This window comes from Piliocolobus tephrosceles, chromosome 4, assembly GCF_002776525.5.
Source record: "Piliocolobus tephrosceles isolate RC106 chromosome 4, ASM277652v3, whole genome shotgun sequence".
Lineage (NCBI taxonomy): Eukaryota > Metazoa > Chordata > Mammalia > Primates > Cercopithecidae > Piliocolobus > Piliocolobus tephrosceles.
In genome coordinates this window covers 142170899-142185987 of record NC_045437.1, presented here as the reverse complement: position 1 = coordinate 142185987, position 15089 = coordinate 142170899, and the positions used below count along the sequence as shown (strand labels likewise).

Sequence of the window (15089 nt, the reverse complement as noted above, 5' to 3'; positions counted from 1 at the left end):
AGGTGAGATACTTGAAAATCAGATCATAAAAGGAGATTTACTGAGAGAAGATTCTTACTAGAACACTGTCATGTAGTAGTGGAAACAGGCTTGCTTTTTGTTTGTTCATTTTCATTTTTGTGCTACTGGGAGAGGGAGCCAGGACTTATTAGAGGTTTTAAAAGGATTGTGAATTTTGGCTATCAGGTGAAGTGTGCTGCCGTTAGAAGGTTCCTTGTCAATGAAGATGATTTGATTTTGGATGAAGTTCCTTCAGGATACTATGGGAGAAGGCCTACATTGTGTTGTGTGGTTAGTAGTCTTCATGTTTTGTTGGAACTCCAGAGTTCTGCTTAGTTTCAAGTCCTTGGAGGAAGTTTGATGGGTAGAGCTCTTGGGCTCCTTTTTGGCCTTCAGCCAAAGCAGCTGCTTTGAATTGTTTTACACAGTAGAATTTCACAGACTTCAGTGGTGTAGAAAGGATTTTGTTGTGTAAAAAAATCAGACTAAATCTCTAAGGTTCCCATCTAAGCCCAAGCCTTTGGGAATTTGCAGTATTCGTTCTCATTTCTTTGTTGTTTTTTGTGATCTTTCATGTTTGAGATTACAGAATTACTGATATTACAGAATTATCAAGTGGAATGTTTATAATTAGCAATACTATCTAAAAAAACAGTATGGTGGTGATTTAATTCATGAAAGTCAGTTGTATTTAATTCTATATATATATATGCTCTGCTACAGTATGATTAAGTATCAAAAACGAGAACGATGACTAATGTATTTTCTTGGAATATATATGTGCTTAAGTTTTAGCTATGAATTTAGCACTCGTTTTTAAATTAAATAAGGACAATATTTGCTTATTTCGAAGTGTATTGCTTCAGAACAGTACTAGTAAATAAGGGCCTTATTAACCAGGGTTTGACAGATGAAAGATTGCAGGTTTTCTAGCTTAGTAACTGGTGCTAGATTTCCTGGGTTTGACTCCTGGTTCCCATTTAGCACTGTGGCAAGTTTTTCTACCTTCCTGTTCTTCAGTTTCCTAATATGTAAAACAGGAAGAACAATAAATCCATCTCAGAGCTATTGTAAGGATTAAGTGAGTTAATACAAGTAAAACCCTTAGAACAGTGCCTGACACACAGTAAGTGCTGAGTAAATGTTATTCTGTTTTACCTGTGATGCATTCATTCATTCATTCATTCTGTAAATGTTGAGTGCCAGTTCATTCAATAAACGTTCATTTTGTCTCATTGCTAGTGACTGACATTGAAACAAAGATGAATTAAGAGAGTGTTGTTGCATTTAACGAGCTTTTACGTAAATAGACCAACAAAACAAGTATAAAAGGAACTATTAGGGCAGTATGTAATGTTTGGGGATCAAGGGTGCTTTGTTAGAACTAAGTGTTTGAGTTGGACCTTTCCCAAATGGGTCGTATTTCAAAAAGTAAGGTCAGAAAAGGTGTTCTGGGCAGAAGAAGCTAGAGCAATTGATGACTTCGGAGACATTAGCAGTGGGAGATGACTAGGGTATGGTGTGGAGAATGCGCAGAGCTGAAGCATAGCTCCAAATGTCAAGCATTGAAACATTCACTAAGCTTCAGTCAATAATTTAAAAGTTTTTTAGTAGGAAAGATAGGAGTTCAATTCACCAATAGTATTTAGGATGGGATGAGTCAGAGAGACTGGAAGTAGGAATGTTTATTAGATTATTAGGATGACCTAGGTATGAGAAGGGTTTTTATATTTGATGTAGATATGTTTGAAGTAATGGAGGGTGATCCTGTTTTGAAACAATCCATTGGAAATACCAATATAACTGTATTCCATTGGGAACCAAATTGTAGATTTGAGAATTGCCTTGATGGTGTTCATACATATGTGATTGAATGTGCTTGAGGGAAAGAAAGCAAGGCTAAAGTTTCGGTTTTTCTTTTTTTTTTTTACCTTTTTTAGAAGTAGCCAAAACAAAGCCACGTCACGCCATGAAACGGAAGCGGACAGCAGATAAATCCACCAGTACAAGTGATCCTGTGATCGAGGATGACCATGTGCAGGTAGAGAAAAAACCCTCACTTACCTTTATCACAGTCTAGCCCAGTTCCTAAGTAATGCACACAAACTAAAGTTTGTATCTTTATATAGTTTCTAATTTTTCTCCTTGTAGGTTCTTGTATTAAAATCCAAGAATCTCGTTGGAGTCACTATGACCAATTGTGGAATCACAGATCTAGTGCTTAAAGACTGTCCCAAGATGATGTTCATCCATGGTATGTATTTGGGCCCGTATCATACACGAGCATCATGAATGAGTTAAAAGAATTAGGAACTCATGAATACTATAATAACATTACTGTCTTATTTTCTTGAAGGAAATATTGTGTTGGGTTATCTTTAGTTCCACCTTTGTTCTAGTTCTCAAAGTATTACTCCGTAGTATTTCTGAGCATCATGTAGAAAAACTTGGTTCATCTTTTAAAATAGCCTGTCTCCAAAGGATAATTACTGCCTGATCTGGCAGAGTAAATAACAGCCTGCATAGACTTTGGAGTCAGATAGACCTCAGCTTGATTGCTGGCTTGGTCATTTACCAGCTGGGTGACTTGGACATGGTTTTTGAGGGAAGCGCCGACTGGGCCTCAAGTGTATAACTGCTCTGTATTTGATTGAGATGATTAATTGTATCTTTACTTCATGGCACATTATCATTTATCCAAGCCCCCTTTTCTTTTTAGTCTCGTGTCCCTCATTGTTAATCTCATCTGCTCCCACCATCTATACTCGTGAACATATATCTTTCCAGTGTACCTTTTATATCTTTCTTTATATATGTGTCTGTCTCAAACATAGGGTATTAATTTTTGTGATTTCTTAAAATTTTAGTTACATAGTATATCCTATAATTGATCTATTAATTTTACCTTTTTTATTCAAAATTATATTTTAGATATCCATCCATGTAAAATTATGAAGATCTGACTTATTTCCTTGCCTTGGGCAAGTTATATAATTTTCTGTCTTCATTTTTTTCAATGTGTAAACTGCGTAATTATGCTTAACTCATAAAGCATTTGTGAAAGTTAAATGCAGTGATTGATACGTTTCTGTATGTATATGTATACAGGCATACCTCAGAGACACTGCAGGTTTGGTTCTAGACCACCATAATAAAAGGAATATCGCAATAAAGCGAATCATATGAATTTTTTTTATTTTCCAGCGCATATAAAAGTTACGTTTACACTATAGTCGATTAAATGTGAGGTAGCATTGTATTTTTTTAAAAAATTTGTGTACCTTTATTTAAAAACACTTCATTGGCCAGGCACGGAGGCTCACTCCTGTAATCACAGCACTTTGGGAGGCTGTGGCAGGCGGATCACCTGAGACTAGGAGTTTGAGACTGGCCTGGCCAACATGGCGAAACTCCGTCTCTACTAAAAGTACAAAAATAAGCCAGGCGTGGTGGCTCATGCCTGTAATCCCAGCTGCTTGGGAGGCAGAGGCAAGCGAACATAGGAGGCAGAGGTTGCAGTGAGCCAAGATCATGCCTCTGCACTCCAGCCTGGACAATAGAGCAAGACTCTATCTCAGAAAAAAACAAAATAAAATAAAAACACTTTATTATTCAAAGATGCTAACAATCACCTGAACCTTTAGCAAGTCATAATCTTTTTGCTGGTGGAGAGTCTTGCCCAAATGTTGAGGGCCTTGCCCTGGGTTAGGCTTTGGCTTAGGGAATGTTGTGGCTGGTTTGATCTGTCTAGACCACTTAGACTTTCTCCATATCAGCAATATGGCTCTTTTGCTTTCTTATCATTTGTGGGTTCACTGGAATAGCACTTTTAATTTCTTTCGAGAACTTTTCCTTGGCGTTCACAACTTGGTTAACTGGCACAAGAGACCTGGCTTTTGACCTGTCTCAGCTTTCAGCGTGACTTCCTCATCAAGCTTAATCATTGCTATCTTTTTATTTTAAAGTGAGATTTGTGACTCTTCCTTTTATTGGAACACTTAGAGGCCATTGTAGAGTTATTAATTGGCCTAATTTCAACATCATTATATCTCAGGGAGTAGGGAGACCTGAGGGAAAGGGAGAGAGACAGAGGAACAGCCTGTTGGGGGAGCAGTCAAGACATACACAACATTTATTAAGTTCACTTACATTGGTGCAGTTTGTGGCACCCCACAATTAAAATAGTAACATCAGAGATCATTGATCACAGATCGCCATAATGGATAAAATAATAATGAAAAAGTTTGAAGTACTGCAAGCATTATTAAAAATGTAACACAAAGACTCAAAGTGAGCACATGCTTACTAAAAAAATGGCATTAGTGGACGCTTAATTCATGGTTGTCACAGACCTTCTGTGAAGCACAATAAAGTGCAATAAAATGAGAAATGCCTGTATATGTACATATACATAATATATGCACACACCCACACACACAGTGTGTGTACAGGATCTGACCTCTAGTAATGCCTAGTGATGTTATTACACATTGAGTATCTCTAATCTAAAAATCAAAAGGCCCAAGTGCTTTAAAATTCAAAACTTTTTGAGCACTGACATGATGCTAAAAGGAAATGTTCATTGGAGCGCATTTCAGATTTCAGATATTTTTTATTAGGGTAAGTATATAATGCAAATACTCCAAAATTTGAAGAAAAGTTTGAAATCTAAAACACTTCTGGTCCCAAGTATTTCAGATAAAGGTTAGTCAAGCTGTATTGCAAAAAATATTAAGAGGTTTATTTTGTTTTGTTTTACGTCTCCTACCATATTAGTAGTAAACAACGAAATCCCGTTAAAAGGTATTTACCAAATATTTTGTCATAAACTAAGGAGAATCCAAGAAAGGAGAGATGAAACTGAGATTCAAGCACTACTCTGAATTCTACAAAAGTTCAGACCTTGGGGACCCCAGACTCTATTGTTTACTCTGAAGAAGTAGTACTTTTCTCTATCCCAGCCAATGAGGTCTTTGGTCCTAAAACATCTTAAATCACTGTCTCCTATTGGAGTTTCCTTCTACAATAGAGAACACAGGCTCTTCAAAAGCTGAGTTCGTAACAGTAGGGGTACTCACCCTAGCCCTTCAGTAGCACTGGAAGAACTTTCATTCTGTCAGTCCCTACACCCTTTGAGCTCTGAGAATGTAAAACTCAATTTTCAGACTCCGCCAGTTGGCACCTCATTCCATTCCTTTCTCTACTCTGAGCTCTCCAAGAATCTGACTGGTTTTCTTCTTTTTACTTTGATGATTCTTCCTGTACATTCTCTAACCTCATGATGGATCACACGGCCTCAGGCCCAACCTTCTCCCCTTTAAACCAAATTGTTTGGCTCAGCTTATCATGGGGAGAGGATCTTAGCTTAGTCTGTAGATAGTGGCTAAGTTAATGACGGAGGAGATGATTAAATGAGATTATAACTGACCTTAGCCATGTCTGATTTTATAGCTAGCAACCATTGGATCCTTACTGTCATCTAGCGCTTTCCTTTCCTCTTTTGCTGTCCTCAACACCAATTCCCCTCCTTTCCACCATGTCACAGAAGGAGAAAATGAATGTGAGAGGCAAGAGTCTCGCTTAGTGTTTAAATGTCAAGTTAGTTACACTAGATTGCGCAAGACGATGATGACATTTGGGTCAAGGATGTTACAGACGATGTCTGTGAAATGTTAAAAAGATCAGGCAAATCAGCCTGTGGTTTTATAATCTTTTCCATTTGATCTTCTCTCTCAAGTTGGACCTGGTTGCAGTCTGCAATGAAAATTGGACCAGGTTGAAATTTGAGATTAAAAAAAAGAGAAGGAAATATTTTTCTGAAGTTTGTATACTAGTTCAGTTAAATGTGTTTATTATATCAAAATTACTTTTTTCTGACTTCATGTTTTGTATGTCAAACAGAAAAACTAATCATGTTTTAGACCAGCATTTCAATAGAACTTTAATGTTCTGTGTGTACACTGTTCCGTAGGATGGTAACCACTAACCACATGGCTACTATATTGGACTGAATAGCTTTAGACCAAAATACCCAAATGTGTTTCTGGGTCTTTTTTTTCAAGGTTCTGCTTTTACATTTGTGACAGGAGTTAAAATCCCACTCTGCTCATTCCTGAGAGTGAATGTAAGGTAATATAGGTGAATTATTTCAGGTCTGATTATTGACTATAAAAATGTATAATAGTTATTCATTTTTTAAATAAATATTTCCTAAACAGTTTCTGTTTGAGCAAGTCATTTTCTAGGGCTTGGTTTTCTTAACAGTAAAAATCTTAGAAAAAGACGCTTTAATGTGCCCCTTCTACCTTCTTTTGAATTAAACAGAACCACATTTTCAAATTTTTTTGTTAACTGCCATTTGTACTCTATGATATTATTTGACCTATGTTAAAGATGTTTGTTACTGCAGTATTTTGTGCTAACAAAAATTAGGCCATCTCTCCAAAGATGATATGTATAGAGCTTACCATTGTTTTCATTTTGTAGCTACCAGGTGCAGAGTACTAAAACATTTAAAAGTAGAAAATGCACCAATTGTAAACCGATTTGACTATGCACAGTGTAAGAAACTGAACATGGATCAGGTACTAGACCAGATACTAAGAATGCCACCCGAGAGAAACCGCATCATATACCTACGCCCAATGCAGCAGGTAATGAGCTTTGCTCCTTTCCAATGATACACATATTGTGATTTTTTTTTTTTTTTTTTTTTAGTCTTTAGCCTTCTGGATTTGGCATTCATTCACTTCCAACCTACAGTGATGATATTTTAGTTTTTACAAGTTATATATGATTCAGGGAGTTGTTATTCAACAGGTTTTTATACTTATTTAAAGTTACCTGTGGTTAAGAGCACAGTCTCTGGTTCAGACTGCCTGATTAAATTTCTGGCTGTCTGACCTGTAGCAGATTATTTGACTTCTATGTCTTAGTTTCTTCATCTGTAATATTAGAATAATAATGATATACCCAGGATTATTGTGATGTTTAATATATGTGAAACTCTAAAACAGGTGCTAGTATATAGTAAGCCATCATATAACTACTATTAGTGTCATTATCATTATTAAGAGTATATTGTATATAAGATTCTGTGCTTAATGCCAAAAGAGGGTTTAAAGGAAATTTTAAATGCCCCTTTATAATCAGTGTGTAAGCCTGGCCTCAAAAGAGTCAGTTCATCATATTGTCAAGCATCTCAAAACTTACAATATGCCAGGTACGAAAAAATACACAACACATGATCCTTCCCTCAAGGAGTTTGCCTTCCCAAAAGGGAGATAAACACATATGCCACTGAGATGGCAGAGTGAGATTTCATAACTAGAGATGGGAGAGGGGCATGCCATGAGAAAAAAGCAATGTTATCAAAGCCTCCTAGAAGATAAGACAATGCATTCTCTCTTAAAGACTGGGCAGCAGTCCCATTTCAATAGGGTATATGTTACTACACATTCACAGTTCATTAATGCAGTCAGTACTTAATAAAGGACATACCCAGAAGTAGATTCTGAGTTGACTAACATCATTTATCTCAATCAGGATTCTCTGGTTTACGAAGCATTTAAATATAACAGTGAGATATAAATTGCCAAGTTCCCTAGACAGAAGAGTTTGCAAAATTATTCCCAGCATGACAAACTGTTTTCAGGTCTGTATGTGACTATTTGATTTTCAAATCAGCCAGAGATTTCAAAACGGAAGGTCCGTGGAAAGATTGTTGAAGCTCTAGGAGAGAGCTTTCTAAGGCATTCTCTTTGTTGAAGGCGTCTCTTTATGATGTCTTCCGCAGGTGGACACGCTGACTTTGGAGCAGAAGCTGTTTAGTGGTCCCTACCCCTATCACATCTGTATTATCCATGAATTCAGCAACCCTCCCAATGTCCGGAATAAGGTGCGCATTCGCAGCTGGATGGACACTATAGCAAACATCAATCAGTAAGTAACTCTGCGGCCCCTAAAAGCCTTTTTAGTCATTTCTCATAGCAGGGACTCCCAGAAGCAAATCTCTATTTTTCTTTATTTTAAATGATTCCATCTAAGCTTTTCAGACAAGCTTATCCTGAAGTTAACATAAGTGAGAAACTGAGGGAAACAAGGACTTAAAGCTAAAAAGCATATGTATATATTTATGATCTTTAAAACTCAGATAAAAATTACAAGAAAAAATTATACATGTACTTGTAACATTATTTAGACTTGGGGCATGAAAAAAGAGATCAATTTGAAGAAGATCTTAAGACTATGATATTTTGTATCATCAGAAAATTTGACTTTTATATATTTGTTACATTAATGTTGCATTAAGCACCTTTTGTGTAGATGACATGTGCTTAGAAAGTGACTTTCTTTCCCTGATATGATTTTGAAGATAGTGAAGAAAGTAATTTTGACCTGACTACACTTGGATTCTATAGCTTGATTGTATCCTACTTCTGTTAGGTATTTAATATTTTGTTTAAGATGTTTGGTAGAATCTGTGTCTGAAACAATTTTGATGGTTCCTTCCTACCCGACACTAATTATTTCCAGTTTTGTAATTTTTACTTAATTTTTCCTGTTGCCTCCAGAGAGCTCATTAAATATGAATTCTTCCCTGAAGCCACTCGAAGTGAAGAAGACTTAAAGAAATACCCCAAGTACCCCTGGGGGAGAGAAATCTATACTTTAGAAGGTATTTACAAATATTTAGAAAGTTAAATAGCTTGTGCAGTAGCTTGCCCCTGTAATCCTAGCGACTCAGGAGGCTAAGGTGGGACGATCACTTGAGCCCAAGAGTTCAAGACCAGCCTGGGAAACAAAACATGGCCCTTTCTCATTCATGAATGAATGAATGATCCATCAATCAGTCAAACTGGTTTGGGCTTACAGCAAGCAGTGACCCAAATGTAGAGAATTACACTTTTTTTAAAAAGGAAAAGTTAAATAGCTATTAACTAGATGACCGGACATGCCTTAGGGAAGATATGAATGGGAGTCTTACAGTTCTTCAAAACATGGATGATTTCAATACCTGCAAGAAGTGGGAGCCAGATGAATATTGCTTTGCCTGTATGAGTCTTTACTATTTCTAGGACAATCAGAACCAGTGGTGAAACATAAAACATAAAAATTATAAATTACTGTAGTTTGATGGCTGGAAATGATTTGATGACACCTGACTCACTCTCTTTATTTTATATTTTACATTCTGCTTACAAAATACTGCAGAATTTGGCTCTATCAGCACTTCCACACCAGTTAGCAATATTACATTTGTCTTCTTTTAGGTGTAGTGGATGGAGCTCCATATTCCATGATTTCTGACTTCCCTTGGCTGAGGTCATTACGAGCAGCAGAGCCCAACAGCTTTGCTCGATACGACTTTGAAGATGATGAAGAAAGTAATTATGACCTGACTTGACATCTATTCTCTAGTTTAAGTATAGCCTACTGTGTTACATACTTAGTATCTTTTTGTGAATTAGGAGTAGTGCAGTGTTAAATGGTTTCCCATATAAATGTTTTTTATTTACTCACTTCAAAGCAGTTCTTTATTTGTACAATAGATGTTCAGTGGACTTACTAGGGATATATAAAGGCTGGTAGAAAGGATTCCTTTGGACAGATTTTCCTACAAGATCTTTGTATTACCTAAGTATTTATAATCTTATTATTTATTGAATAATTCTTCACCTATATTGTTTCAAAATTGTTCCAATTGTATTATTCTCCTGCTAGTTATGAGCTGCTTATTGTGTGGAAACTTACAATTTAGGTGTAGAAATTTGGGGAGAAATTTTTGAATGTAGTTTCTCTAAGTGGTAGCATACTTGAGTATTTATTGTTAACCAAAGTTTTAAAAAAATACTTTATAAGGAAATGGATTTTATGAACTACATGTACACATGTCTGACTTACCTTTGATGACCTTTGGTATAGTATTTTTACCTTGAGACTTTAAGCATGTATGCTGTCTTAGGCATCAAACATAAGAACAAACTGGTGGTGACCCATTCCTTGAGCTATTCATACATCAGTTACATTATAGTGCAGTATATGGGAATATCCTATGGACCAGCTAATCAGTGATTTTCCAAATGATTCTGATTATCATATGTATCTCTCCTTTTATTTCTCATTTCAAAGGCACTATCTATGCTCCTAGAAGGAAAGGACAGCTGTCTGCAGACATCTGTATGGAAACAATAGGAGAGGAAATTTCAGAGATGCGTCAGATGAAGAAGGGTGTATTTCAGCGAGTAGTGGCAATTTTTATCCACTATTGTGATGTCAATGGAGAGCCAGTTGAAGATGACTACATTTAATTGGTCCCTCCTCCTTTCCAGCTATTTTGTCAGAAAGCAAATAGGACCATCCAGCTGCCAGAGTGTTCCACAGGGACTTGAGGCATACGGTTGGGAGGTCCTGGCTCAGTCTGCTCTATAGGGAATGTATAAGGAACATCGAAATTGTATACAAAGATTTGTACATAAAAAATATACAAAGACGCTTCCTAAAGTACCAACTTTATATCATATGTTTATACAATTTAATTTAAAAATTCATTTTAATGAAGACAGATAATTTGAAAGAGTTTTGTTTTTCTTGACTTAATTCATAAAGTATCATTTTTTGACTGAGTCTCCATTTACTTCATTCTTAATGATTATTGTCATCCCTTTAAATCTGTGCCTTTTTCTTCTTGAGCGAAGCTGTTTGAGTAAACCTGTTGAAGAGTGTTTGTGTCTTGTGTGCTTTTTTGTTGTTGCTAAAACACCAACTAAACCTTATAGTCAGACAAGGCTATATATGTTTCTGTACAAAGCTGTAGTTCTTTCTTAGTATTATAGTTGCCATGTTTCTTAAAATCAAGTAAAAAGACTTACGAGCTTTAAAAAAAGTGAGTTTGAGAGGGAAATGGAAAAGTTTCCAAAATATTTCTAGTAATTTATTTCCACATTGAATTGTGTATATGCTTTATCTTAAATGTAAAATAAAAGTTTATTAAAAACTTTTCTCTTGACTTGGACCTGAATCCCTCTTTTTAAAGAAGAGTAGCAAATACTGCTCAGAAAAGCAGTGTATATATAGAGTTGTATCTAAGTAAGATTCCAGTGTAATCCAATTTCTGAGCTCTGAAACAAGATGTTCAACTCACAGAACTTTTTTTGTTCGTTTGTTTTGGTTTGGTTTTTTTTGAGATGGAGTTTCACTCTTGTTACCCAGGCTGGAGTGCAATGGCATGATCTCGGCTCACTGCAACTGCCTCCCAGGTTCAAGTGATGCTCCTCTCTCAGCCTCCTGAGTAGCTGGGATTATAGGCACCCGCCACTATGCCTAGCTAATTTTTGGTATTTTTAGTAAAGGCAGGGTTTCACCATGTTGGCCAGGCTGGTCTGGAACTCCTGACCTCAAGAGATCCGCCTGCCTCGGCCTCCCAAAGTACTAGGATTACAGGCAGAGCTCTTTAAGACAATACTGGGAACAGCAGAATTTTCCAAAATTCTGGTCATCAGGAGGTGGTCTTTCTCCCCTTTCAAGGTGAGGAATTAATTGCCCTGATAAGGCAATGATATACATAGTAGTATAGTGTCAAGCAAGGGTTGTCAACAAAAGTTTAAACACCTATATTTGAGTCATGGCTTTGTCACTTGCCAGCGAAGTGACCTCAGCAAATTACTTAAACTGAAGGCCTGTGGAAAATTTTTATAAATTTTCTCTAAATAGACGTGAAATTATGGTCTAAGGTGTAAAGTTTCTTTGAGAATTGTTCAGCCCCTTCATTTAGAAGGTCTTAATTGAAACCCAAGGGGAAAAATTGCTCACCCACGTTTAGGACCTGTTTTTAGGCTAACTAGGACAATAATCCCAATTTCTCATTCCAGCTAGGCTGCCTCTGTTTTTCATGATAGAAATACAAGGATGCCAGCAAGTTTTTCTAACACTAAAATACTCCACGTTTATCAGTGTCTATCCTTAAAGTTCTCTTTTTTCCCCAGGCTCTAAAAATTCTCATTACATTAGGAAGAGTGATTCAATTAGGTACTTCATTCTGTTGTCTCCTTATTACATTATTTTTAACTCAGCTAACTTATAATTAGACAAGTATGTTTCACTATACAGATTACAACTGTGGTAAGAGGCAGGAAACAAATTACAGAATATCCTAGATATTTCAAAATAATCTGGGATTCCCAACCCTGAGCGAAGACAATCTAGGTTTTCACTGTAACCTGTTAACCAAATTATCTAAATAATGCTTATATTAGCCACAAGAGGCCACTGCTTTGTCATTTTTGGCTTAGTCATGTCTTTGTCTAACCTAACCTAAACTGTTAGATCAGTGGAAGTACAGCTGGCAGCGTTACAATAATTCAAAAGATGCTAAGACTGGAACAACCAAAAAAAAATCTATCTGGAAGATGCCAACTACGATAGTCAGTCAGTGAATAGATACATAATACGAAGGGCTGGAGAGTGATCGCTCCACAGCAAGGGTCAGCAAACTCTATCTAGGGCCAGATAGTAAATATTTTAGGCTCAATGGGCCACATTCTCTGTGGCAACTGCACAACTATTGTGAAAGTCATAGATGATATAAACGAATGGGCATGGCTGTATTACAATGAAACTTTATGGACACAAATTTCAATTTCACATAATTTTCACATGTCACAAAATACTACTCTTATAACTCTTTCCCCAGCCATTTACTAAAGTAAAACACCATCCTGAAGGCTCACAGACCAGATTTGGCCCCCAGGCCATGGTTTAGCCATACCTGCCATAGAGACCTGAGATATCCTATTCATTCATTTAATTATATCACCAGCTGTTGGTGCAGTTCTGTGCCTGGCACACTTTTTAAAGGCTTTAAAATACTACATGGATGATATATGACTTAATAGCTGTGAGAGAATTGTGTCTCATTGCCAGGTGTATAGGTCTAACAGTCTCCCTAAATAATAGCTAGTACCACAATTCTTACAGGGACTTCATATGTAGAATCTAAAGACCTGAGTTCAGTTTTTTACTTCCTCAAACAACTGATGGGAGAGCTGGAGATGGTTGGAACCCCTACCCTTGAGCCTCAGTTTTCTCTTCTGTCAAATGGTGACAACTAATAATATAACCACCCACCCCATAGGGCAGTGGTTACTTTCCAATAGGAGCTGCCAATAAACTGGACAGTGTGATGCCAGTGGAAGTAGTGTTGCTTCCAATATAATTTATTATGAAAAGAAGTTTGGGTGTCGCCCAGGCTGGAGTGCAGTGGCACAATCTCAGCTCACTGCAACCTCCGCCTCACGGTTCAAGCGATTCTCCTGCCTCAGCCTGTCGAGTAGCTGGGATTATAGGCACCCGCCACCATGCCAGGCTAATTTTTGTGTATTTAGTAGAGACGGGCTTTCATCATGTTGGCCAGGCTGGTCTCAAACTCCTGACCTCAGGTGATCCACCCACTTGGCCTCCAAAGTGATGGGATTACAGGCGTGAGCCACCGTGCCCAGCCAAGTTTCGTTTTTTTGTTTGTTTGCGGGGGGATGGGGTGGGTGCTGTGGGGGGGTTTTCTGGACTCGTCTTTCCATAAACTGTTCCTCATACCATATTCCAGGATGGTAGGAAACAGAACTGGTGAGGCTGTTGAGAAAGAGGAAATCACGACAGCATGAAAGCTAGCATTTTTAAAAGTGATTATTACTAAGTGCTTTCCATACCTCCTGCAATAACACTTTAAATGTATGATCAATATGTTCCTACTTTACTGGTGAGAAAACTAGGTTTTAGGAGGTTACATAACTTGCTCAAAAGCACACATCTAGGAATTGATGGGAGCAGGATGCCGTCAAAGGATGACATCCTGCGGGATGAGTCCAAAGCCTGTGCACCTTGGGCAGTTCCCTGGTCCTGCATAATGAAAGGAGGCCCATGTAAGGGTGGGCCTGCCCTAATAGGGAAACTGCCAAGTCAACTTACTGCTGCCACTTAAACTGAAACCACTCCAAGTATGGTTAGCATAGTCCCAGAAAAACAGGCTGATTTTCTGATGCAGGAAATGCCCCATTTACACATGGGAGGCAGGTAGAATGCAAAAGAAACACTGGAATCCATACAATGTCTATAGCATGAAATGCATACACAGCAGCTAAAAAAATTATATGTGTTTTACTGTGAAATGATGTTTAGAGTACACCGTTGAAAAGGCAAGTAGCAGATTATTATATACCAACATCATTTTATTTACATATAAGAAACAAAGCCATATGTTTTATATGTACATTTATTCCTACGTAAATGCATAGAAAATGTTCTTGAATTACATAAGCCAAGTGAAAAGAGCATTTACTTCTGGAGATGGGAGTAGGATTGAGTTGGGGTCAAGGGGTATTTTGTTGTATCTATTAATATATAACAAGAAATTTTTACAGTGGAAATGGATTGCATAAATACCTCATTTGTGTAACCTATAATTTATATAGTCTAAAAATGTATAATTTATATATTTAGAAATGAGAGAAAGAAGAAGGAAGCACTTTGTTAGAACTGAGAAATCTGAATGTTTTCAGTCTTGACTTCAGCCTGATGTCAGCTCTTGTTCTTGGACAAATTACTTTCCTGACAAAGTCTTTTCTCTTCTATAAAATGAAGTCAACAATCCCTCTTTATATGTTGTTATGAGAGGCTTAGAGATCTTATAAAAGTGCAGAGAAACTGCACAAAGCTTGCAATGGTAGACTGATGCTTACTGAGACCAATGGGAGCATATCCAAATAGTGTTCCAGGTTCCAACCAAGAAATGTGGGGAAGGCAAACCGCCTTCTGCAGGGGCCACTCCTACTATAAGCAGCCTCCCTGATGGCCTGGAATATAAAGGACCGATGCTTTCTTTGACTCACATATCTTATTCTCACAGTCTATTGCTGGTTACCCAGTAATCCCAGGTCGCTGAATACTAGACAGACTATAAACATCATTGCAGAAGGGCCTTTCCTGCTGATCAATCATTTACCAGAATCTTCCATGGTTTAAAGATGGAAATTGAGGCTCAGGGAGTGGAAGCAAGAGCAAAGGAAAACAAGAAAGCAAGTGAGTGGCAGAGTTCA

General features: G+C 37.3%; 1 protein-coding gene across 4 annotated transcripts in view; it reads left to right on the top strand.

Moving 5' to 3' along the window:
- FBXO38 (F-box protein 38) overlaps window positions 1–11000 on the top strand; it is a 59129-nt gene extending 48129 nt beyond the window's left edge. For all 4 annotated transcript variants that reach the window (XM_023226953.2, XM_023226952.2, XM_023226951.2 and 1 more), the window contains 7 exons: window positions 1941–2041; window positions 2152–2254; window positions 6487–6653; window positions 7796–7941; window positions 8574–8677; window positions 9273–9386; window positions 10132–11000. In XM_023226953.2, coding sequence (XP_023082721.1) covers window positions 1941–2041; window positions 2152–2254; window positions 6487–6653; window positions 7796–7941; window positions 8574–8677; window positions 9273–9386; window positions 10132–10310 — 914 coding nt within the window. In that variant the 3' untranslated portion in view covers window positions 10311–11000. The remainder of the gene's footprint in view (window positions 1–1940; window positions 2042–2151; window positions 2255–6486; window positions 6654–7795; window positions 7942–8573; window positions 8678–9272; window positions 9387–10131) is intronic.
- The last annotated feature ends 4089 nt before the right edge of the window (window positions 11001–15089 follow it).